The 27,497-nt window shown below is 36.5% G+C and overlaps 1 protein-coding gene across 1 annotated transcript in view; it reads left to right on the top strand.

Annotated features, from left to right (window-relative positions):
• ADGRV1 (adhesion G protein-coupled receptor V1) overlaps window positions 1–27,497 on the top strand; it is a 303,011-nt gene that overhangs the window by 125,627 nt on the left and 149,887 nt on the right. Inside the window, exons 53-63 of the mRNA XM_070935769.1 lie at window positions 14–160; window positions 12,126–12,381; window positions 12,852–13,054; window positions 14,383–14,559; window positions 16,573–16,755; window positions 17,670–17,849; window positions 20,218–20,382; window positions 21,063–21,180; window positions 23,511–23,634; window positions 25,772–25,910; window positions 26,501–26,686. Of these exons, the coding sequence (XP_070791870.1) occupies window positions 14–160; window positions 12,126–12,381; window positions 12,852–13,054; window positions 14,383–14,559; window positions 16,573–16,755; window positions 17,670–17,849; window positions 20,218–20,382; window positions 21,063–21,180; window positions 23,511–23,634; window positions 25,772–25,910; window positions 26,501–26,686 (1,878 nt within the window). The remainder of the gene's footprint in view (window positions 1–13; window positions 161–12,125; window positions 12,382–12,851; window positions 13,055–14,382; window positions 14,560–16,572; window positions 16,756–17,669; window positions 17,850–20,217; window positions 20,383–21,062; window positions 21,181–23,510; window positions 23,635–25,771; window positions 25,911–26,500; window positions 26,687–27,497) is intronic.

Genomic DNA, 27,497 nt, shown 5'->3' with positions numbered 1-27,497 from the left:
GGTATGTTTTTAGAATTCTTTATTTAAACAAGCAGAAGAAATGGAACAGGACACCTTGATCACCTTGAATGTTGAGCGCTTAATAAGTACATTTGGACATGTTATAGTACACTGGGAAGCTAGCGGGAGTATTAATGACATATTTCCAACTTCAGGGATGGTATGTATTTTGCCAAAACTTTAGCTATTGAAACTGCCAACTGGTTTAATTGCTAATGTATTACTGATTTAATTAAATAAGAATGAAATTGACTAATATTAATTTAGAAGTTTTCTTCCCTCATATTGTCCTTTAATTTCTTGATCTAAAATTTCAAAATCATTTTGACTTATGCAAAGAACTTTTCTTCCTTTGCTTTCATGTGGCATTCTTCATGCCACATGATAACTTTATCTAATTTTCTTTAAAAGAAAAAGCAAAATTATGAAAATTAAAATGTAAAGCAAACTAGTAATTTGTTTGATCATAATCATAATAGTAGTATTGTTTAATATTCTTAAATTAATGCAATAAGGCCATTAAGCTAACCATGTTGTTAAATGAACCCATTATCCTAAATGGGTGTCTTTTGTCAGAAAATGGCAAAAAAACACTTAAAATGATCATAAATGCAAGCCAGTTGTCAAAGCGCCCAAAATGCAATCATGTGACCACAAGATGAGTACAGCAGTTGTAAATTTGAGGATAGGTCTTGACAGGGGTGGGTTCTAAATATTTTTACTACCGTTTCTGTGGGTGTGGCTTATTTTGTGGGCGTGGCTTGATGGTCATGTGACTGGTTGAGTGTGGGCAACTCAATGTCACTCATGTCAAGGGGTTCCTTGCCTGGCCCCTCCCCTCCCAGCCATTCCTTTTCACACCCAGCCTCAACGTATCTGTAGTTCTGTAAAAATGTTGTTCACCTTTTTTCAACTTTATTATCTACATACTATAGATGTACTTTCATGGACCACTGAAAAGAGGAAAGGGCTCACATGCTTTGCTCAAGAGTGTGATAGGCAACAGGCTTTTAAGGGGCTGCCAGAAGGGGGGACAATGTATTTTCCAAAGCATTAGAAGGCAAAACAAGAAGCAATGGATGGAAACTGAACAAAGAGAGACGTTAATTTTTCTCCTAAAACTAAGGAGAAATGTCCTGACAATGTGAACCAATATAGGTGCAGAAATATTTCAGTCATAATTTCAATATAAAATAGCCATTTGTGCATATTGTTCAAAACAGTAATTAGTATTATGGCTGATGTTTGACAGCAAGCGTAAAAGTCAAAGATCACAAGAGGGCTTCTTTCTCTGTATGTATACAAAACATCACATACCAGGAATAGTATATTAAGATGGACTTATGCAACCTGATGTACAAAATAAACAGACACATATTTATGCTCTGGACTATAGTCATTGAATGCATGTAAATCCCTGAAAAATATGTGATAGCCCTGGGCAAAAGAAAGGCAGTAAAATCACTTTAGATGTAGGGACAGTGTAAAATATTAATACATGATAAATAATGGAACAATTAAAAATAATAGCACAGAGGGTTTTTTTCTCTCTCTCTCTTCCTCTTTCTCTTCTATCTCTCTCTCCTTCCCTCTTTCTTTCTGTCTGTCTGTCTGTCTGTCTCTTTCTGTCTCTCTCACTCACTCACTCACACACACACACAAAAACACACACACACACATACACCTGGTCTGGGCACAAAGTATCTGTTACAGAAGTTCTCATTTTTCTCTATAATATACCTCATACTAATCGATACCGTATCTCTCAACTATGTAAAGCCTATGCATGTTTACTTGGCAGTAAGCTACTCTCTTTCAGTGGGAATTACTCCTAATAGATACACATGATTGCAGGCAAACAGTTAGCTCAGTTGTTTAATAGGCTGTAAACCTTCTACATTAACAAAATTTATACCTAAACAACAGAATATAGGAGCAAAAAATCATAGCAATAGTCTGAGCTATGCTTTTCTTCTTTAAATGGAAGTACTATACTACCCATTTTAACCAGACATTAAGACTCATTAGTTTGGAATACTAGTATGGCTTGCACTGAACCTTGACAGTACTTGTTTTCCTTACAAACTAGCTCAACTTTCTTTCTTTAAATCTTCTTTTTGTTACACACCGCCCGCTTCGTTTTTAGGGAAAGAGAATGGACTGGAGGGGGGGGGGGGCTTTGGAAATAAAAGCACAGCAAGAGAAAAGGGGAAAGTCTGGATTCTGGACTATAAGCCTTCCCTGAGCCGGGAAGTCTCTTCATTCTAATTCTTCCCAATCCCTTCCCTTCCCACTCTTGAATCCTTCTTCCCCCCCTTCTTTTGCTTGAAACTCCTTTCAGGGTGGGAGGGAAAACCAAATAAAAACAGGAAGGAGGCAAGGACAGAAAATGGTGCATGGCTGCAAAACAGCCACTTTCTGGGACTGAAAAGTTGAGGGGACCCAAGGAACCAGCCGGGACTAAGAAGACCCCCGCTCCCACCCTGCCTTCTTTTTCTCTCCCTGTCCTTGCTCTTCTCTCTCCCGGGAAGAAGGGAATTAACCTTAAAAAAAAAAAAGAAAGCTCTGCTGCTGAGCAAAGAAAGCAGTAGCTGGGAAGGATGTTGCTACGGAGTTAAAACAATGAAAAAATTGCCCTTCCCCTGTTCCTACGCTCCCTCTTTTTCTCCCCACCAGTTTCTTTTAGCTTTGGCTCTGGTGCCAAAAGAGAGAATTCTCTTTTGTTTGTGAAGTCCCCCTCCTTTTTTCCCCGCCCAGCTGGAGAAAGACAGGAGAGGACTGCTGCTGCCCCTATCACTCCCAGTGCAGTATCTGCATGCAACGCCACTGACCAGCAGGGAGAGGGGAGCAAAGCAAAGCAAAGCTTGCTGAGCTCTCCCCCATCACCTGCCACCCCAAATTATGCCCCACTGCGAGACGCGCATTTTACCGGAGAGTGGCAGCTGTGGGTCATCTCTCAGCCATTGAGTGCAGGGAGTGCGAGGCAATTACCTTCTCGCACTCAGGAGAAGTTTTTCTTTACTTTGCAAGGTTTTTCCCTGCACACAACGGCTGCGAGGCGACCTGGAGCTGCCAGTCTGCGCTCTGCCAGGCGAGCAGCAGAGCGAGTAAGCCAATGATCTGCCGGCTTCCTGTAATCTGCAGTTTACTCATGAGCACCATGCTCACGAGTAAAGTTGCTCACGAGTAAACTTGCTCCACGAGTAAACTAGTAAACTTGCTCATGAGTAAACTACAGATTAGAGGCAGCCAGCAGATCGCAGACTACCTCCTGCCTCCGTGCGTCGAGGCCGAGCAGCAGCGTGAAGAGCACGGGACGGGAGGCGCAGGAAGTGGTTGCCAGCAATGCCCTCAGGTGAAGATGTTGTGGGAGGGGAGGCTTGACCCCCCCCCTTAGGAGCCCCAGTTTACTCGTGAGCACCATTGGCATTTCTCCCTGCCTCTCCCGGCCAATGTTGCTCATGAGTAAACTGCAGCTAAGGTCTCCCACGTGCTTCCCTTGCAGGCCAGGCTAGCTGGGGGAAATGCACGGGAAGAGCTCCAGTGACATGATCTTCTGTGCGCTCCCCTCCCTCCCTGCGCGCATCGGTCCACCACCTGCTGCTGGTATCACCCCTCCACCAGCTCTCCCACCCCCACCCACACGTACCCTTCAGCCTTACCTTTGCCAGCAGCGGTAAGCAGAAGTATGGGGAATTAGAATTAGAATTAGATTCTTCAAGTAGTGGCTTGGCGGGGCTTTGCTCGCATGCACGCCAAACTTACTCTCCCTGCAAGCCCGTTAGCAATCTGCCCAGCTGAGGTGCGGCAATCCACTCTGCCGCACCTGTCAGCTGAGCTAAACAAAAAAGAAATAAAAAGTAAGAATGACGCGGGGGTAGGGGGCAGGAGAGCCCAGCTCCTGGACAAAGAGAACCGGTTCGGTGACGTCATATCGTCACGGCTACCGGCTCGGCCGAACCGGGAGGAACCCACCACTGGGTCTTGAGTAGTTTTTTTTTGGTGGGGGGGAGGAGGTTGATTGTAACTTTGAATGTATGAGACATGCTTTTATATAAATTGTGAATTTACTTTGGTTGAAAAAGTGCTTTCTGTGTGATGTTACTTCAGTCCTTCCTAGGGGAAGTAAGTTGTGATATACACTATTTTTTAGAAATCCAGTATCAATACCATATTTGAGGGAAACAATTAAAATATAAATTTATACTACAATGCATACTGATACGATACTCATACTCATACATACTATAGTATACATACTATAGTATATTAGTACTATATGTATATAGTATGTATGTATATAGTATAGTATGTATATAGTATGTATGTATAGTATGTATAGTATATAGTATGTATACATACTATACATATATATAGTACCTTGGATCGTGTCAATTTACAATGCTGTTTATGAGTACCTGCAGGAAACTATTTAATATTGTTGCACTTATTTCTTAATAAGCATGGATTGATTGTATAGAAAATGGACTGAAGTGGATCTAATTTATTGAAGACAAAATTGAATGTCACTCAGATAATACAAATTATACAATAGCACTTTCTTACTTGCTGCTGCATAGACTCAGTGAAAATTCACTCATGAAGAGGAACACACCCCTTGAACAATATGAGTTTGGGTATAAAATGGCAAGAGATGACTTTTAGGAAATACCCAGATTTCTTTTCTAAATTGAAAGTTTCAGTATTGCTGTTTGGGTAAAGAGGTTGTGCTTACTCTAGAAAAAAATTCTAAAATGTTATGAGGTTCCCTTTATAAGTACTCAAGATTATAGTCAGTTGCCATTGCAAAGGATTATTGCAGGAAAAAGTGTGTTTTTTATTTCTTCTGAATGCCAATGCAACTTAGAATTTTAATACAAAAAGCAAAATAAACTTTGTTAGACATAAGAAAAATCCAAAATCATATTAGCATACTCTTCCTCTCCAACAACATAAAGTTTCTATCCGGTAAACAAAGCAAAAGTTGCATATTTAAGCTATGGAATTTGCAATAGTCTTAATAGGAAATACAGGAATAAACTGCAGATATTAAAATATCCTCTTCCTAAATTTGAGTAAGGTAGTATCTGATATTTCAACTTGCTTCAACCTGCTTTCTTCAAAATACGTTGGACTACAGTAGGAGTTACAGTCCAGCTTCCCTGTAAGTGTGAGATGTAAATGCCTTATTCCCTAATGTGTAAATAATGTATATATGGGACATCGGGGGTTAACTTATTCTTTGGTTCCTAATGTATTCATAATTCACCACTCCCATTCTTGGCTCCACCCCTTGTATATATAAGGAGCCACCTTCACCATTTTCCTTGCTTCTATCTGTGAATATTCAGTGAATATAGAATGCCTGTTATGATTAAAGAGAAATATATTTAAACCTCTAACTCTTATTATCATTATTGAGTCTGATCCTGAAAATATTGCAACAAGCTGGTAGCAGAGGATGGTTAATTGACTCAATAAATACTTAAAGATGTCTAAGAAAGATAGGCCCAACACCAGGGCCTACAGCAAAGAAATAGAAACTGAACAAGAAATAATCAACGAATCCACAAACGCGATTTCGAGAGAATCCGAAGAATACACCACTGAAGAAGAAGAACTAATAAATGAAAATAATGACCAGGAGGAAATCGAAATAGAAAATAACGAACTCAGGTCAGAGATATTAAAACTATTAAAAAGCCAGAAGAATGATGAAAGCCTCATCGCGAATCTCCAAGAAATGCTGAAAAACAGCGGAGCAGCGAGAGAGAAAAACATTGCTAAAGAGAAACCCAAAGACCAAAAAACTGTGAGTGATATGACTACAGAGAAAGTCGTTATGAAAAAGAAAAGATGTGATCCCGCGCGAAATTTTGAATGGCAGCCATCTTGGTTCCAACAAGCCTCCAAAGTGAGCGAAGCAGAGCCAATCAAAATGCTCAGTTCAAAATTTCTGGCGCGAAAAACGTTATCAGACAACGAAAGCGAAAAGGAAGATTCAAACTCTTCAGAAGAACCAGAATCAGAAAGCGAAGACGACTTAACGAAATCCCAAGTAAAGTCAGCAATGAAGACGCTTTTTGCTGCATTTGGGCCAAAATTAAAAATTTCCAAAGCGACAACGAAGAAGCTAGAGAACAAGCCGATACCTCAAGACCTGCACGCTCCCATCCTGACTTCGAGAGCGACGACGCCCGAGCCCAGAGAGCCATGTCGATTCCGCCCTACACCGCAGACCGGATCAAGTACCAACGCACACAAAAGAAAGAAAAGAGCAGTCGCCGCCATCAAAACTCCTAAAACCGAGCCAGAAACCGACTCGTCTGAAGAGGAGCGGAGCGAGCGAGCTGCAATGGAGAGAACCTTCCACGACGACGCCAAAGAAGAAATGAGCAACGCGCATGTGTGAAACTACGTAGACGGTCCGGAAAGACTTGAACTGGCCAGAGAACCGCGCAGACTCGTTGCGAGCATCCCCATGCCGTTTTGCAATTTCCTGCACTTGCGAGACCACGGACTACCTCAGGTTGTAAGTAATGGACAAAATAATGTGGGAAACTTACCCAGTGACTTCCCAAAACTTAGAGTTGATGGCATTAATTTGCAAGAATGGTATCAACAGCTCCAGGTTGTCTTTATGAAAGAAAATTTGCTATTCTTTATCACTAGTCCTCCAAGAAGACCTTGGACTTTAAAAATAGATTGTTTACATCATAGAGCATTTTTCTTAATAATATCTAGCGTGTCTCCTGCAATGTATCATAGCATCAAACCAAACCTAACTGTTTCAGAAATAATTCAATGCATGTTTAATCTGTTTCACAGCGATAGTGTAGCTACCACTACAAGAATGTCTAAGGATTTCTTTTCTTCCAGAGTAAAACCAGGGGTTTCCATAAGTGAGCATTTGATATCTCTAAACAAAATAAGAGCTGAGCTGCATTTGAGGGGGGAAGTGATTTCAGATCAAACAATGAAAAGTGTTATTATCAATTCACTTGATTCATCATGGGATAGTTTTATGTCACACTTAGACACCATCAATCTAGGATATTTATCCATAGAAAGTCTATCTAACAAATTGATAGCAGAAGACAATTCAAGAAAAAATCGTTCCAGCAATCACACAGAACACAAATCTTTTAGGAAGGTAGCTTTCCAGGAAAAATACAATGAAGCTTTTAAATGCCATAATTGTGGGTCCAGGGAACACAATAGAAGAGACTGTCCCAAAATCTCAAAGGAGAGACATAGGTCAGAGTATAGGAGCAAATACAATTATAGACAGTCTTCCACAGATAGACATAAATATAGAAGCCCACCAAATTACAGAGATAGTAGAGGGGGTAGAGAAAATTCAAAAGAGAGAAAATCTGGTTCACTGAATGGACTAAATAAACAAGACAGCACTAAAACACAACAAAATGAGAACAATAATTGGCTTATTGATTCTGGGGCAACCAACCACACCACTAATAACAAAAATATATTGTCTTCATTTACAGAAGATAAATTTGTAATAAAGGTAGCTAATCAAGAAAAGGTTCAAGTATTAGGCAGAGGAAATGTGACCTTGCCTGGCCTAGGAAAAATAGAGGGGGTATTGTTAATTCCAGAAATACCTCATAACATACTAAGTGCCATAAAACTAAGCAGAGATTCTGACATCAATATAGTTTTCTCAAAGGGGAAAGCAACTTTAGAGAAGGACAAAACAAATGTAGGCACTGTGATGATTAAAGGAGGCCTACCCTATCTAATAACAAAAGAAAGATGGTTACATAACATTGATTCAAATATGGAAGATTGTATTGAGGCAGATGATGAAAATGTTAGTAACAGTGACAATGATGAATGTAAAATATCTCATGATCACGCAAATACACACAATGAGAAGAAACCAAGAATAGGTAAACCAATTCATGATGAGTGTGCTCACATCTTGCATAGGAAGTTAGGACATGCAAGTTTTCCTGTAGTACAAAAAATGACTGAACACGCAGAAGGTGTCAAAATAAAAAATTGTGAAAATTATTTGGAATGCTCAGTATGTAAATCCACTAAACTAAAAACTAGTCCCAGACCAAAAAAATCCAACAGATCAACTAACAAAATTTTTGACTTAGTACATATGGACCTAGTTGGTCCATTAACTCCATCAATCACTTATAGAAAACGTTACTTCCTAACAATAGTAGACGATTACAGTCGCTATGGTTTTGTTTACACATTAAAACACAAGGATGAAACCTTTCAGAAATTTAAGGAATTCTACAAACGCATAGAAACACAACATAATATCAGAATAAAACAAATTATGACAGATAGGGGATGTGAATTCATGTCTAAAGAATTCTCCCAATGGTTAAAGGATAGAGGAATGCTACATTTCACGTCTAGTCCATTTTCTGCGTTCCAAAACGGGATTGCAGAGAGAAAGAATTCCACACTACAAACCATGATTAGGTGCACATTAGAGGATGCTGGTTTAGGCAAACAATTTTGGTCAGAGGCCTTACATTATTCGAATTACACTCAAAATAGAACCTGGTCCAGTATTGTGAATAAAACACCATATGAGGTGATGTATAATAGGAAACCCAAATTAGCACACATGCACATATTTGGAGTCACTGCAGACGTACACATACCTAAGCAGTTGAGAAGAAAGGGAGAAAACGTATCCAGAAGATTAAGATTTATGGGATATGAAACTGGCACCAAAGGGTACAGATTCATTGATAATAATAACAAATTTATAGTCTCCAGAACAGCTGTGTTCCATGAACAGGCCAATTGGTCTAAATTACATCTTAATGAAATATTTCCAAATAAATGCAAAGATACAAAATCTTGTGAGGAAGGGACAATAGAAAATCAAAATATCAACAAAAATAAAAACAAAACCAAAACTTGGACAAATAGTCAGCACAAAATAAAGACAGACACATTAACAAAAAAGGAAGCAAGATATTTGCATGATAACCATAGCAAACCCGAAAGAGCTATTAGAAACAATAGAAATCAAGTACCAAATAAATACAGAGATTACATAATGCATATGGATGGTGAACAAATGACACCTAATACATATGAGGAAGTATTAAAACTCCCTCGTGAAGAAAAGGAAAAATGGGAAATAGCTATGAAAAAAGAGATGGAAAGTTTGCAAGGATTAAATGTGTTTACACCTGCGATTGCACCTAAAAATAAAACGATTATAGGTACCAGGTGGATTTATAAAATTAAGAATCTAGAAGGAGGCAATACTCTATACAAAGCTAGATTGGTTGCACAAGGTTATGCACAAAAATATCCGGAGGACTACACTGACACATACTCCCCCACAGTGAGAACAGAGAGTGTTAAAACAGCTCTAGTAGTGGCATCTGCACTCAATCTTGATGTATTTCAATATGACATACAGACTGCGTATTTACACGCAAAACTAGATAAGGAAATATATGTAAGAGCACCACACAGTCAATACACTAATAAGAATGAAATTTGGCTATTGAACAAGAGTCTATACGGATTAAAGCAATCTGGCAAAAGATGGTACGATTGCTTGGTAAAAGTACTTAAGACCATGGATTTCAACGCTACCACTGCTGATAACTGTTTCTTTGTAAAAAAGAGTGATGATCATATTGAATTTGTATTAATTTATGTAGATGATATTTTATATATAGGAAAACACAAGGAGAGAAGAGAAACCTTTGTAAATAAGCTAAACGAACATTTCTCGTTGAAATCTCTAGGTAAAGTAAACAAATACCTTGGTGTACAAATTAACAAAACTAGAAGGGGATTCAAACTTACTCAGAAAGATAAAATCATTGAACTTCTGAACAAATGCAATTTAAACAATGCCAAACCCTGTGACACTCCTATGCAAACTGATTTCCTTAGAAACACTGATGAATCTTCCCCTGAATTCAAGGATAATACATTTTATAGATCAGTCATAGGTTCACTTCTTTATATATCTAATTGGACCAGGCCAGATATTGCATTACCACTCAACTTATTGTCAAGATATGTTAGCAAACCAACAATGTATCATTGGGAAGCAGTCAAAAGAATTCTAAGATATCTGAAAAGTACATTAGATTTTTGCTTAGTATTAGAACCTAGTAATGATAAAGAACCAAAACTTACATGTTACGCAGATGCGGATTGGGCTGGAGATATATCATGCAGAAAGAGCACTTCTGGTTATATTTTTCTATTAAATGACTGTCCAGTTTACTGGTACACTGGTAAACAAGAACTGGTAGCCACTTCGACCACAGAAGCGGAATATGTTTGTTTGTCCAAAGCTGCAAATAACCTTGTATGGTTTAATGATTTGATTTCAGATGTTTGGAAAAAACCTGCTTTGCCTTTTGTTATGCATGAAGATAATAAAGCAGCCATTGAAATATCCAGATCCGATGCCATTGGACAAAGGTCCAGGCATATAGATATAAAATTTAAGCATGTGAGACAATTGTCTCAAGATGGATTTATCAAAGCAGTGCATTGTGATACCTCTGAACAATTAGCTGACATATTGACGAAGCCTTTACCTTCTAAACAGCACAAATATTTAACATCAAAATTATATGTCTTATATTGTCCTGAATCTGAATGTAATTGGTGTTGTATAGCGAACCGGCATTTAGAGGGGGATTTGTGAGATGTAAATGCCTTATTCCCTAATGTGTAAATAATGTATATATGGGACATCGGGGGTTAACTTATTCTTTGGTTCCTAATGTATTCATAATTCACCACTCCCATTCTTGGCTCCACCCCTTGTATATATAAGGAGCCACCTTCACCATTTTCCTTGCTTCTATCTGTGAATATTCAGTGAATATAGAATGCCTGTTATGATTAAAGAGAAATATATTTAAACCTCTAACTCTTATTATCATTATTGAGTCTGATCCTGAAAATATTGCAACAGTAAGATTTTATTTTGTACTATAGCTAAACAAAATAACATTGAAAAGAAAACCAGCATTACCAATTCAATTATTGGTTACAACTTGTATATTTCCAGTACTACAAAAGTATCTTAGATATACTTCATTTGTTTGTTTGTTTATAAAATGTATTTGTTGCCCATCTTACTGAACGGTATCTCTATGGCAGTGATGGCTAACCTTTTTGCCATCGCATGTCAGGAGAGGGGGGGGGCGGGGGAGGTTCACGCATGCGCATGCCCACACCCATAATTCTATGCATCCTGCCCTGCTCATGTGCGTGCAATCCCCCTCCCCCCGTGCTTCTGGCATGCGATGGCCCGGTAGGCCCGTTTTTCTTTCTTACTTGGCTCCTCCTCTCTATGCATCTGGGAAGGGCGAAAACAGCCTTTCCCACTCCCTCGGAGGCCCTCAGGAAGCCTGAAAGGGCCCATTTCCCAATTCCCGGTGGGACAGGAAGTGACTTTTTTGCTGTCTTCAGCCTCGAGAGCCTCTCTAGGAGTCTCTGGAGGCTGGGGACAGCAAAAAATGTCACTTCCTGTCCCACCGGGAGTTGGGAAATGGGCCCTTTCAGGCCTCCGGAGGGCCTCAGAGGGAGTGGGAAAGGCTGTTTTCGCCCTTCCCAGATGCATAGAGGATGTGGAGCCAGGTAAGAAAGAAAGAAAAATGGGCCTTCCCTCCCTGCCCCAGGCCCTCCAGAGGCAGGAAACAGCCTGTTTTCCTACTTCTGGTGGGCACAGAAGGCCCGAAAATCAGCTGGCTGGCACGCACATGCACACCAGAGCTGAGCTGGCGTGCCCACTGATATGGCTATGCATGCCACCTGTGGCACGTGTGCCATAGGTTCGCCATCACGGCTCTAAGGGCTTACAATATTATTTACAATTTATTTATGTTTTACTATTACATTGCAAGTAGTTGAATAAGCATAGATAATTATGTAACTTAAAAAAAGTAATGACTTTTAAAAGTCATTTTAAAAGTAAGCAATATTGATACGGCAATTTGATTAGGATAATTTGATTAAATGTTTCCTTTAATTGATACAAAAACTGCTAACTTTCACTTGATTGCATCTTAAACTGTTGTGTTAAGCCAACAGTTATGTAACAAATATAAAGTTGTATATTCTCTTGTTAAATTCTCTAGGTGGCATTTTCAGAGGGTCAGGCTTTGTCAACAGTAACATTAACAGTCCTTGCAGACGTTATTCCTGAAGCTTCAGAGACACTGATTATAACTCTCACTCATATTAGCACCGTGGGCATTCAAGACCCCCAGAGAGGAGCCATAATTGATAGAAGTCGAGCAAAAGCTATACTTACTATTCTGCCCAATGACACTCCCCTTGGTGTAGTGGGATGGCACACAGATTCTCTTTTTAATAAAGTAGAAGAGCCTGAAGGTGAGTCAGTTCTGAGAATATCCTAGAGAAATTCAAGTATATATTTCCAGATTTTTTTTTAAAAAAAAAGGTTTTCTGATATACAATGTTGCAGTTACATCTATAGATTTTAAAGAAAACATTTCTGAGTATAGTTTCAAACATTTTATGTAGAGTACAATATATGAGTAGCAAGAAATATGAGTTATAATTTTGTATTTAAGTGAGACATTTCACTGATTTTTTTTAAAAAAGCATTTGAAATGTTTGAAAAAACTATGTTTAGAAAAGTGTGCTTACAGTTTTTTAAATTTCTTAATTTTTATCATAACAATTTTTTTCTTGATCCTAGAGAAAATGCAATTTATGGAAGTAATATGAGTTATTATTATTATGTAGTTCATTAGCTATAATCATATTAGTTTTGGTTGGAAAAAACAAACTCAAAATAATATATATATTCATTAACTTTAATATTGTTTTTTTCCTAGGGACATCAACTACTATTACTTTACATATTTTCAGAGAACAACCATTTGTTGGTGATATTAGTATACACGTAATATCCCACCCTATCTTTTCACTCCCACTTGTTAATCAAGCCATTGAAAATGAAGATTATAGATTGGAAAACAAGACCATTATTATGACAGAGAATATAACATTAGTTTCAATTAATGTAACCATTTTACCAGTGAGTATTTGAAAGTATATAAATAGTTTGTAAAAAGCCTATATGTGAATGACATGAAAAGTGAAAATACTTTTCTGATTAATATTTCTGCATAAAAGTAGGATAGTACTCAATAATTTAATGTTATCGTTCCCAATACATCTAAATCTGAATTAATTACATTCCCTGTATTTAAAAATCTATTTTTTCACTGTATTTTAACTTTACAGTATATTTCATACTTCAAATGTTATTTACGCTAGTTGAAAATTCCCAAGTTGATTAATGTTTGAATATTATTTATGCGTGAGAAAAAGTTCAGATATATCTATGTGCTTTATGATTGATTGATTGATTGATTAATAAACCAGTTAATAAATAGAAAACTTGCTGGTGTATTGCCCTCTATAATTTATAATCTCAACAACTTCTAGATTTTATCTACATGTTCTCTCAGTAAATGATATGGACTAGTCTATCATATTTATGAAGTACTATTAGTAATAATAATTTATTAAATTTATGAACGCCACTTTGATGTAGTGATTAAGACATCAGGCTAGAAAACAAAAGACAGTGAGCACGTGGGCAGGAAGCCAGCTTGGTGGCCAGTCATTTTTCAGCCGTAGGAAGGAGGCATTTGTAAACCACTTCTGAAAAACTTTTCAATACAATTCAACAGAACAAAAATAAATTCATATGCTGCCCAACCTCCAATGATTCTGGTTTCTATTAAAACATTCCATGCTTATTTTCTGATGCTACAATTTTGTACAATCTCTGCTGCACCTCATCTGGATAGATTTTCCTCATTTTTGTGAAGGCAAAGTGATTCCAATCTAGTATATTATGACATTTCTCTACAAGCCATATCATCTTTTGGGCCAGACAAGGCTTAATTAAATTCAAACAGAGGATTTGAATTCAGTTTCACAAAGTGACAGGGCCAAAATCATTTATTCCTATTATAGTGCAATTGCAGGTTTGATGGAACAGGTAGATACAATCTGGGAGAAGCTGTCCTTAGACAATCTGAACCCTTTATCTGTAATCTTGAACCTTAAATTAATGAATTTAATTTATCTTTAACTTTTCCTTAAATGATATACAGATATACAGAGAAGAACAGATTTTGATACAATGAAATTATATTTTCAGCAAAGAAAATATAATTTTTAACAACCATTTGTTTTTAAATAACTAATCTTCTTTATATTAAGGGAATTGGTTGCTTGGTCATCCATGTCTTTACTTTCCATTGAAATAATTGTAACTTGAAATGATTTCTCTTACTAGTCTATCCAAAATCTGAATCTGCAAAAGAATTTAAAACATTTTTTATCTTACAGGATAATATTCCAGAATTACAAGAGGGATTTTTAATCAATATTAGTAGTGTGCAGTTACTGAATTCTTCTCTTACTAGAGGGCAACAGAGCATGAAGAAACTTGGTTTAGAAATAGCTGAGATTTTAATTGAAGAGAATGATAACCCCAGAGGAATATTTCAGTTCAATATTAACAAGGTGAGAACAAACTGAAACATCTCAGTATCAAGAGCAGTAGAAACTATTCTTATTCTAAGCTGACCATTTCAAGCAGTGGGGAAATCTGAACCGTTTTGCCACTGGTTTGCTGGCTGCGCATGCACGCTGCATGCGTGCATGCGCAGTGCGCACCAAACACGTGCTGCACATGCACACATGCGCAATATGCCCTAGAAGGCTTGGGGAGGTAAGTAGACAACGAGGGGGAGGAAATCAGCTGTACTCTGGTAGTAAAAAATGCTTTTAAAAGGTAAAAAAAGGTTCTGACGATCACAGCTGTGGCGGTTGATTTTCGGAACCTTTCCCCCCCACTTTTTTAAAGCATTTAAAACTACGGGTTTACCAGTAGTAAAAAATGCTTTAAAAAAGTTTTTTAAAAGTTTACCAAGCTCACAAGCCACAACTGTGATCATCGGAACCTTTTTTTTTTAACCAGTTCTGATGATCACGCGTCACTCAGCTGATCTTCGGAACTTTTCTGTTTTTACTACCGGTTCGGTGAACCAGTAGCATTTTTTACCACCAGTTTGGGAGATCCGGCCTGAACCGGTAGCATTTCACCCCTGATTTCAAGGTATGTAGGTAATAATACATAGGTTAAAACGTGAAATTATAAATCTTTTACTGATGCTTAATATGCCCATTGCTATTATGTTTTCCTATGATATAATGAAGCCAAGTGGTTCATAATTATAATTTTTCCTATTTATTTATCTTAACCTGAATATAACAAGATTAGTTGACAAATACTTGCTAAGCATCTATTGATCCTTACCACTAAAGGTCTTGAATCTTATTCATTCAATCAATTTCATTACAATCTGGTGACTTTCAGCAGTTTACATATATAATACATGCTATATAAAATAATTAAATATTATTCCTGTAAGATCTAGGAGGTTGGTTACTAGATTCTATTTAGAACAGGCATTTCTACAGGTACTCAGATGCCAAACCATAAAGGTCAAAACTAGCAGAATAATTTATACCTGAAAATCAATTGTCGCTCTATTTAGGTCTATAAATTCCATATTATGTATTTCGAGCATTGAGAGCCGGTGAATTATTTGTAATTTTTAAGTAGTCTTTATGGGCAATCCAACCTAAAGTAGGTTGTAGTAGCCTGTTACAGTGGTAATGAGGGTGTGAGTTTTAGCCTACCAGGTAAGGCCACAAGTGGAGCATTATTTGAACTTTGGTGAAGGCATTTCTACTTGCTATTCTACCTTCAAGCAGGAGCTGTGAGTGTAGATGGACCCCCAATTGTGAATCTGTTCCTACATTTGCTTGTGAGATAACAGAAGTAACACTACAGTTGATAGAGAATCTTAATGTACAAACTATAGTTACATCTTTCTTAGATTAAACTTCAAGCTGTTCTCTCCCATCCAGACCCTTAAAATCTCCAGGCAGTAAAAATAGAATATCAATAGTATTTCACCTACCTCTCCATCTGTTCCCCTCAATAGACAGATTAGGCAGATATCCAAAGAACAGGTGGCACAATACAACATTGACAGATTCTTGTCCACTTCACAGTATTCGTAGGCTAAAAGGATTTCTGATAATATGCCATGATAAAGAACAACCACTATCAAAGACACTCTCCATACATTTAAATGAAGAAATAGAAAAGCTGTAGCATTTCTCATAAAATATGCCATTAATAATTAACTCATAAAATAGGTAATAATAATTAACTAAATAATTAAGTAGAAGCTTTTATTAAGGGAGGAAGCTCTCAACTATTTTGTGAGAAAATCCAGAGGGAGAAAGTGGGTCTATTTATGTATGTGATAAATGCGTTTGTACTTTTGTTATTACTACTCTCACTTTGGCCTAATGATCCCTGAAAGAACAATTCCTAACTCCTAGAGATATCCTATTATATATAATATATTATTTATTATCTCTCGCTCTTTCTCTTCTTCCCCCTCCTCCTTCTGAAATACAGGCATTATTATATTTTTAATAAAATTGTTCTCTTTCAAGGATATGAACAGGACAGTGGCTGTTTATGAAGTACCACCACCAGATAATATTCTGAAGCTGTCCATTGTTCGGAAAGCAGGAACATTTGGATCAATAAAACTTGATTGGGAAGCCACACCTGCCTCTGCTAGTCTGAAAGACTTTTCACCATCATTTGGAAATCTTATATTTGCTGATGGACAAGTATGTAACATATTGACAAATCATCCCCTCCCCACATTTTTTTATCATCTTATTCTTATGATTATAGTATGTTCCTTTTAAGATAATTGCTGGCTAATAATCACAGGATGCTTTTTCCCTTTCTTTTAAGTACTTTAAAGCACATGTCTATGCATAAATATTCAAAAATAAGTGTCATTGACTTAGTGAGGTAACTGAATAGATTTTAGCCAACAATGTTTGTGGTTCTAATACAGGGTGGCAAATAAGTTCCTTTTTTGATGCTTGATTGCGATTGGAGAGTCACTAACATATACTCATAAATGTATTATACTATGCATACCATTAATTGCTGCAAAAATGAGAGCCTTATTGAAATCTGAGTAATGTTCATATTAAAAGTATTGGGCAACCTACCAAACTTCTGGAAGTCGGTGTAACTCTATTCATATTTTTTTCTGAGCAATTTTTCTGTTTTGGATATATTATCCAATGCAATTAAAGTAAAGAAACAATGCATTTTTATATAGATACTGTGTATTAAAAATTAATATTTTATTTCTAAATGTGCCAGTGAATCCTGCTACATGTAGGGGTTTTCCTACTTCTTTGACTAGGTGGACTTTGCTTCAGAACCTGTACGGAAATAGCTTGTAGCACCTTGCTGCTTGTCTTTAAAGGACAGTGGAGACTATTTTGTAAAAGAGTTTTGTGGTATGTTTTTAACTGTTTATGATATGCATTATGCCAGACTTGTCTTCTTTGAGGTTCCTTTTATCTATTTATTTATTAACCAAATTTATATATTGCCCACCTCACCTGGATTTTCATTTCCATTTCTATTTTGCCTCACAATTAAATCTAAATGACTTGAGCTTGAGCATGCTCATGGTACTTATTTCATCTTTGTTTTTATTTTTAATTTATTTCCTAAGGTTACAGGAGTGATAGAGATCACTATCATAGATGATGATGAGGTTGAATTTTTGGAAATGTTCACTGTTACCTTACTCAGAGTGACAGGTGTTGCAAGACTAGGTGATGATGTGCAGGTGATGGTTACTATTGCACCAAATGATTCACCTGCTGGAGTTTTCAGCTTTGAAGAAAAACATGTAAGTGAAAGTAAGATAGTATATTTATTGCCATATACCCTTTGATCACTTGCAATTGCAAACCTTAATAGATAGATATGTCCAGCTAGATGTCCCAATCTAGATAAGAACAAAAGTGGTAGTAGATATAAATAATAAGCAGCTGAAATTAGCCAAGACATTTCCAAGAGAGGACATGTTTTCACAATATACTTCATCCAATGCATGGGGGGGGGAGGGCGGGAGGGGGGGAGAAAGAGAGAGAGAGAAAACCCATATATACATCACCAAGTAGATATCTGAAAGCAAAATGTCTATTTAAAACTACTCCATAAATCTCAAAATACATATAATGTTGGATATTTTTCATTGCATCAGATGTAGATAACCAGATGTTATTCTCCTTCACATGACTATATACAGAGCAATTGATTTTTAGGAACTATCCAGGTTCTGGTACAGAATATTTTCAGGAGGGGATGTATAAAGGCTTTTGTGATGGAGGGGGCCTCAATGGACCATAACCTTATCTCTTTTACAATCTACTAGAACAAATGAGCTCACGAGCAGTTCACACTAAACTGTTTTTATTTACATAAAATAAAACAAGGTCTATTCAAAAAGAATATTAGATGTCATTCTCTTTCTTAAGTGTCCTGTCAGCTCTCTGGTGCAATCGCTCTATGTGATTGGAATTTGGGCTTTTCTTCCTCAGAAGGAAGAGGCTTTAGTGACTTCAGCTCTGCCTCTGATTCCGAAGAGAAGTTCTGCTGGCAAGCATCTTCTTTTATACTGTCACAGTGGCAGTTAGGGGAGGGCATAGAAAAGCTCGGGAGATTCAAAGCCAGGAGCTGCTCTCTGATTGGCTTATTTAATTGTCTAAGCCAAAGGCCATTAATAGGCACAGCAACTGTGAGGGAATTTTCTCTCACAGCTTTCACAATGGTATACACATCAACTTCCTTTAAGCGCTTTGAACAGACAGTTATAGATTCTTTACATGACTTCTATCCCATTCCCCTATCCCAAGGGGGATGTAGCTCTGGATAATTTTCCTCAATAAATAAATGAACAAGTATAATTTTTGACTCATTTGTTAATTGGGTTTTCTTTAGTTAGTTTTAGGGCTAGTGTGGAAAACAGATCATGTTTTAGATCATGTGTATAGAAAAATATTGAAAATTCCAAAGAATTCACCAACATCTAAGCACCACTGTAGATTATCCATCCTTCCTTAGTGTTTGTGTTCAGATTTAAATAAGGGGAGCTGTTCTACTTAGTATAATAGTAGCCACTTAGCAAAATCTAGAAAAAATGGTGCAGGAAAAAAACTCTTTTTTTCCCTGGCAGGCTCTGTTGATAATTGGGATACCAAAAGAAGTGTAAGCTATTTTAAGGACCTCTAAGTATCAACAATTGATTGTAAAAGTAAAATTGAGATTAGGCATATTTTTTTAGGAGTTTAAGTATAAATTCCACATGAGTTGGTTTCAAAGCTGGCAACTCTCACATTGGATTAGCAGAAGTGATACCACATGTTGTATGCAATAGTTGTTTTATCAAGTGATCGTGTTTATCTAACAGATAGACCTGTGTTTGCACATGAAGGTGATAAATGGGACAAGAGAATAAATAATGCTGCTGCTCCTGGAAGCAGAATTATTACTATAGCTTTTCATATATAACAGTTTTGTTAATGAATTTATTGTGAAAGAGGATGTTTGATAATTAAACACAATTTGTAGGTAGAATTCTAACATAAATATATTTTGAATCATCCTCAAATTAGTCTTTGTTTACTAATTGGAACAAAAGAAAGATACTTATGTTCACATGAAAACGTCACTGTACTATACTGAACAGACTCAATGTTTACTTATTATACTTATAATTTATAATTCTTAAGGATATAGAAGAAACAATTGGATTGCTTTATAATTGTAGGCTTTATTTGAAAAACCAAAAGAAAAAATAAATGGTCACAAAGTCTACTTTATTTCATTATTTATGTACTACAATTATTTTATACCGCTCTATGGTACAGCTCTGGGCACTGTGCAATAACTATTGCTATTAATGGGCTTCTTTGAATGACTGCTTGTTTGAATCAAATCATTTGCCACATTACAGTTTTTAAAAAGGGAATATGAGTAAACAGAGAAAGTCCCTTATGCAAAGATCCTCTTTAGTCTTTTATTGAGAGAGGCTGCATGTGTGCATCTCTCCTGCTTGTTGGCAGTTTCTGGCAACAGGTACTCACAGGTATGCTGCTGGTTCCAGCAATGGATCAAAAGTGCAATGTGTGAGACATAAAGGAAGCTCAACACTGACATATTTTGCTTGTTATTCAATATTGGTCTCCCTAATACCAATGCTTTTCTTGTTTCAGGTAACAGTGAAAGAACCTCAGTCAATACATGATCCCACAGCAAATGTCTTTCTTACTGTAAGTCGAAGTTCAGGAGGCCAAGGAGAAGTCCAGATTCTTTGGAAACTTGAGGAGTCAGCTAGCTATGATCTCACTCCTCTCAATGGTACTCTTTTATTTTCTGAGGTACAGCCCCTTTTTCCACCTTACTTTTTAAATTTTGTGTTATTATTTATTGTTTTATTTTAATTCAAGCTTATGTATATATGTCATATTTTATGTATTCTCATTGCTTTCCTTTTCATTGTTCTATTATTTTGCTTCTGTTTTGTTTGCACTTCTCTTCATTTCTTTCTTTTTATTGTTGTAAGCTGACTTGAGTAGCCCCATGGCAAGATAGGTGGCAAATAAATTTAACAAACAAACAAATAAATTCATTTCACAAATAATTTTTTAAAAACTGCATATTTTCTGTGATTAAATAATCTATCAGATTTATTCAAATAAAAAATATTGATGTGAACCTAACATATTTGCACTGTTAGCCACATGTAGAAAGTAGAAATGCAAATATACAATTATGAATTTGATATGACTCTAGTATCCTAAGAGAAAAGCTCTTATTTTTTTCCCCTATGTTTTAGTGATTTTCTCCTGTTTAACAACATTGCCCACTGGATATATTTCTTAACAGGGTTAAAATTCTATGCTTATCTCCTAAAAGATATTAATTTAATTTAGTGTTTTCCTCTTTTGAAACTAATTTCATTTGATGATTTCAATTTCATTTAATATTAAGTTTTCCTTTTTCAGTAAACCAAATTATAACTCTAAAATATATAATAATCTTTTCCAATTTTATGCAGATGGAATGTCAAAAAACCATAATTTTGCATGCAATTCAAGATGATGTTTTGGAAGGTGATGAACATTATTCAGTTCATCTGGTGTCTACTGATAACACAGAAATATCACCTGTAAATGGTAAACACACTCATTTAAAACAGCATCCAAAGCTGTAATTGCAGCAATGCCAGACAGGTTTAATTACCTTTATTTTTTTCCTTTATCTGCGGTGCTTAGAAAACTATGGGATGCCATGATTAGATTCAAATAAAGAAAATACAGGGAATGTGGCTTGTTGACTTTATTCACAAGTTCTCCCATGTTAAAAGATTAATTTGTACTATATCGGAATGGTAGCATTTTTGAAAAGTGTTTAATTCTTAAATAGAGGTGGTTTTTTTTACTAACTAGTTACATTTACTATTTGAGGCTTTGGAAAAAAAAGGTTGAGGTTAAGATTGTTTTTCAACTATAGATGCTGAATGTTGTCCTGAATATTGGCTTTGATTCCAATATTTCAGTGCCCAACTGTACTGCAAACAGAAAGAACAAGCTTTTGATAAGTAGATTTATTGTGGAAGAATTAACAAAACCATAATGAAAGAATTTGCATGATTTTTATGTCTCAAATACAAGCGTTATTTGAAGAGAAATAATGGTTTAAATTCTTACATCACACTCCCACCCACAAGGTTTTAATTGACTTAAATTACTTTATTATATTATGTTACATTATTTAAATTAAATTTAAAAAGTGGATCAAGGAAATTCTGTGGATATAGTAATCTTAAACTTCAGTAAGATATTTGATAAAGTAGACCACAGACTATTGCTTGGCAAGATAGAACAATGTGGGATAGACAGTACCACATCAGGCCCTATACAGCAAGATGCAGTTCAGTAGTGAGAAAAGATCCTGCACTTAGGAAAAACCAATGAATAGGTACAAAACAGGCAGTATCTGGCCTAACAGTAGTGTTTGTGAGAGGAATTTAGGTGTCCTGCTGCATCAGCGCTTAAATATGAGTCAGCAGTGTGCTGCATCTTTCAAAAACGTCGGTGCTGTCCAAGGAAGGCCGTGATAGCTATCTTCCAATATTTGAAAGGCTGTCACAGGGAAGAGGGGGATGATTTATTGTCCATAGCATCTGAAGACAGTACAAGAAGCAATGGGTGGAAGCTCATCAGAGGGAAATCCAATCTGGAAATAAGGAATTTCCTGACAGTGGGAAGAATTAATCAATGGAACAGTTTGCCTCCTGGAATTGTTGGTGCTCCATCACCAGAAAGTTTTCAAGAAAAGATTGGACAAACATTTGTCCAGAATGTTATAAGTACTCCTGCCTTGGGTAGGAGGTTGAACTAGAAGACCTCCAAGGTTCCTTCCAGTGCTATAATTCTACGATTCTGTGAAAAATTAGTTACCTTACTAGACGAATTATAATTGGCATAACTAGAAGTTACTCCTTGGACAGAAGGGACAGTTTCACCTGTCCTTTGCTTTGGAAATAAACTAGACCGGTGGTGGGTTTCAAATTTTTTTACTACCGGTTCTGTGGGTGTGACTTGGTGGGCGTGGCATGGTGGGCCTGGCAGGGGAAGGATACTGAAAATCTCCATTCCCACCCAGCTCCAGGGGAAGGATACTGTAAAATCTCCATTCCGTCCCTAATCCAGGGGAAGGTAACTGCAAAATCCCCATTTCCTCCTGATCACTGGGACTTGGGAGGCAGAGAATAGATGGGGGCGGGGCCAGTCAGAATTTTTACTACCGGTTCGCCAAACTACTCAAAATTTCCGCTACCAGTTCTCCAGAACTGGTCAGAACCTGCTGAAACCCATCTCTGAACTAGACATATAGATTACGGTAGTTTTAGCTGTTTTTATCTGGCCTGTTGAGAAGTTGTTCCTATAGGCGTAATGACTAACATCTTCAATTAGAATGAGGAGAACTAGTTATAAATCCACTTTCAACTATGGAAGTTCATTAGTTTATTTTGGAACAGTCACTACTTTATAGCCCAAATTCACAAGACTTTTGTTGTATGATACAAAATCAGAGAAGGGAATGATATGTACACCACCTTGAGATCCTGAAGAAAAAGCAGAATAGAAATTTTAAAAATAAACAACTATATAGCTCTGGTAATTAACATATGTTGAATTAGTTTTCCAAATAAAAATATAGTATTGTATCCTGAATGTAGCTAACATTGATTATGCTGGGTAGGTATATTGGGAGACTAATCCAATACAGTTGGAAACCATCCAATTGTGATCATTAAATATTGACAGTTAATAATGGAACTTTGCTAATTTACTTTTTTTAAAGAACTTGATGGTAATATGTTGAGAATAGAATGAAAACATGTAATTATGTAATAGTTATCATTATTGCTTTGTGCTATGATTTTAAAAAAAATCTAGCATCAATCAACTTTTATTGGCAATCTCTTTTATGTTTATAGGTATAGCAACTATTACTATACTGGCAGATCAAGGAGCTTCTGGAGTTGTTGGATTAGCTTCACAATCCACCCATGTCCTGATTGGGGAACCCGTAGGAAAATATAATGGAACTGCTTTTATTAGGTAGGCAATAATTGAATTTTGTATCTTCGTTGTAAAAATCATTTGTAGTTTGTGTAAGTATTTAACCACAACTCTAAAGGTGTGTCTTGATAGCAATTATCTGCTTTAGGGTCATTAAAATGCTCCAGGTTTTCAATGTTGGTTCCTTTATCCTTTGGTAGTTTTTGGTATATATATATAAAATAATTGTAAATTTTCCCATTTATCATAAAGAATTCTAAGTACAGGTAATCCTTGAGTTGCGAATGTAATGGAGCCTGCCCATTCCATTCGTAATCCGAGGATTCGTGGGAGTGAATCTCGTACCTTGAACCTCCTTTCCCCCACAGGTATTTCAGGGTGGGGAAGGCCATGGGGGGGGCCTAGTGATGGAACAGGCCACTTGCCTAAAACCACTCAAGACCTCCTCAACCCACTGAAATATCTCATGTTCCCACAGTTGCTTTCCCTCTCCCCTCACCCAACCTGCTGCACTGGGTCACTTACCTTGTGAAGATCGACCAAGCAGTCCCCAGCCTCTCAGCCACATGCCCCTCTTCCGCAAGCCTTGCCCGGCACATTGCCAGCTGAAATAGAGCTTCGGGGGTGGGTGGGGTGGATCTCTCCCCCCACCCAAATGCTCTGTTCGGGCTCCAGAGGCCTCACCCGGCACGTTGCTGGCCGAAATGGAGCTTCTGAAGGGTGAATGTTGAAGAGCCACTGCAGTTGTTAAAGGGGAACAACTGCCATGGTGCTGCAAGATTCGTAGTTTTGGGACTTGTTAATAAACGCTAGGGGGTGTTTATCACGTAACTTTGAACATTTGCTAAGGGAACGCTCATAACCCGGGGAGTACCTGTATAGAGCTTCTAAAAACAACTATGTACAATGCATGCAGAGGGACACTCAGATATAGTTATTGTAGACACCAGGCTATCATGGAGACTGGGAGATCTAGTCTTGCCTTAGGCACAAATTCAATTGGATGACCTTTAGCAGACATTCTCTTCAATCCTAGAAAGAAGGCAAAAATGTTGATGATGGGCAATGCACAGCCAGGCAGGGGGAGGCCTCAAGTACAGAACTAGCCTCAAATCCTTGCACAGCCTCAAAGAGTCCAGAATTGATCCTTCTTTATCTCTATAAACCTTATCTATCTATTCCCAGGTGAAGACTGGCATCTCTGGAAAGATTCCTATATAATAGGCAGAATGTAATTATAAGTAACATCTGGTTGCTTGTGTCTGACAGTTGCCAAAATAACTGTAGAGGTTTGCTAAGTAGTTGCTAGGAAGAAAATATGCCTATAAATTCATTGGCATCTATACATGTTTTGGTATAAAATCTTCAAAATTGTTGAGAATGTCTTACATTAACATCTAAAAGGATAATGCTAATTATTTCAAAAATTAATTATTGTAATTACCAATAAATATTTAAATATAAGTTAATTACATTTATTTTAATTTTTTACAGTCTTTATTTCTTTTTTAAAATAGCATATTTGAGGTCATTACCTCTTTTGAGGGGAAAAATGTGTTTGAAGCATATGGATCATTCAAGTTATACAAGTCATACTTTTAAAACAACTTCAGGATGAAAGTTTGAAAGGATGAAAGCTTCTTAAAGCAACTACAATATGAGCCTGAGAAATGTCATGCTTGATTTAAAGAGATGTAGGCAGATACCACATGGTTTTTTTGCATATGTTCCAAAGTACCTTTTTATTTTGGTAAAAATAAGAACTATCCTGCTAGATGAGAGAATGTAGCAGTTTTAAAGAAAATCTGGCCTAATATGCTCATGACACAACATATTATTGTTTTGGAAAAGTTCTTTCCAGTGATATCTTGTAATACAAAACACCATCAGAAAACTGTAGAATTGGTGGTTTACAACTGCAAATCATACGTGTGAATTATTAATACAAATAAAACAAAATATTTTTATATTTCATGGTTGATTCATATAAATTTAGATATGGCTGTTGAATATACAGTAAACTTATTTAGAAAAATATCAAGTTATTTTGTTATTATTCAGAAGGAAAGAAGAAAACTGTGCAGAATTGGTTGAAGTATTTGTACTTGATATCTGGGAATGGTATTGGACCAATACCGAGTAATATTTTAAACATGATCATTTATTTTTTTGGCAGTCTAGTTCGTGGGCCAGGGATCTTTGGAGAAATCACAATCTCCTGGATTATAACATCACCTGATCAAAAGGAATTTGCTGATGTATCAGGAACTGTCACCATGAGAGATCAGCAGTCTGCTGCTGTTATACTGATTCAGGTATAAATTGTTTCCAGTAGTCAGTGCTGACTTGGAGACACAAGTACAACTTTAATATTAGGAATGGAAGTCCTTTGTTCTTTTTTTAACATTTTTGTTTGCAGTTTGTGAAGTTTGATCACTACTAACCAAATGATTTGAGTCATATTTATTTATTTAAATTTTCAAGCTTGACTTTATTTTATGTGTTACTGCTTTTAAGTTGCCTTTGGTAAGATTTTTTGGGAGGTATTTTTTTTTAAAGGAACTCAGAAATCTTTTAAAGAGGAACATAAAATATTGTTATGCATTTCCTGGTGCAGTGCAGCACTGGTAGAGAGTCTTGCCAGCATATTTGTATTGGTAATGTTAACATATCATCCATAGATAATAGCACTATGTCTGCTGTGACAGTTGGTTTTCTAAGATAAGGAACTTTTTGCTATACCTTATACTGCCTCATTATTGTTTGACAATTTACCTTTCCTTAGAGGATCTTGTTATTCAACTATATAACTTGACTCAGACTTAATAACAAATATCTGTTATTCCACGTAGCATAGTGAATATTTTTGTATGTTTTTCAACTTAATGTGTTCACTCTCATCTAGGCTCTCGATGATGATATCCCAGAAGAAAAGCGACACTATCAGTTTCAGCTGACTGGTATTAGCAATGGCGGAATCATAGATGAGGCAGCCAAAACAGCAAATATCACAATGGCTGCTAGTGATTTGCCATATGGACAATTCACATTTTCTCAAGAAGTACTGCAAACAACAGAAGAAGAAAATTGGGTAGGCAGAGTTTAAATCCTAATTTATTAGAACAGCTTTTCATACATTGTGATTTAAGTTCTGTCTTGGAGATTAATGCCAAGGACTATAAGACAATAAGTGTTCCAAATATTTAATTTTATTTTTAATTCTATTTTAATTTAGATATCAATTATTCTCTGTTTAATTAAATTGTGTTTACCAGAGAAGTTTCTGAGATATATTTTTCATGTTATATTGGGGTGGGGATATTGCATGAGGGACTCAAAAAAGAAAACATACGGCCTTTTAGTTTTCTAGTAATCTTTGGACAATGGGCAAGTTTTACATATTGGTTTAAAAATACATTTATTTCAGTCCAAAATATAGTGGAAGTTGCTAAGGACCTGGTTAAAACTATAAAATCTAATTCTTACCAAGAGAGCTGACAAGTAGAATTTTGTTTAATACTTTAATATATTTATATATTTTTTCCTTTGCAAAGCATTTCAGAGCATTTACCTCAAAAACAACAATGCTAACAGTACTTTAAAGCAGTGGTTATCAAATCACGAGTTGCAGCAGAGCAGGAGGTTGCTCTGATGATGTTGAATGATGGTCACATTTAACTTACTTCCTACTTTGCTTTTGTAGACTTGCAGTGGGTATGCAAAGGCAAAGTGAGAAGCAAATCCTACAGCCCTGTAATTGGTGGATATTCCCAGTTAATGATGACTTCTAGCTTAGCATGCAGTAGTCATCAGTCCTTTATTATAGCCAAAGACCACAATTCTGCTTGCAGTGTTATTTCTGTCTACAGGAATGTATTGTTAGAGAAGTTCAGTATTTTTAT

The sequence above is a fragment of the Pituophis catenifer genome, unplaced genomic scaffold (genome assembly GCF_029215685.1).
Source record: "Pituophis catenifer annectens isolate HBS135680 unplaced genomic scaffold, rPitCat1.0.hap2 SCAF_2, whole genome shotgun sequence".
Lineage (NCBI taxonomy): Eukaryota > Metazoa > Chordata > Lepidosauria > Squamata > Colubridae > Pituophis > Pituophis catenifer.
This window is presented reverse-complemented; position numbering and strand designations above follow the sequence as displayed.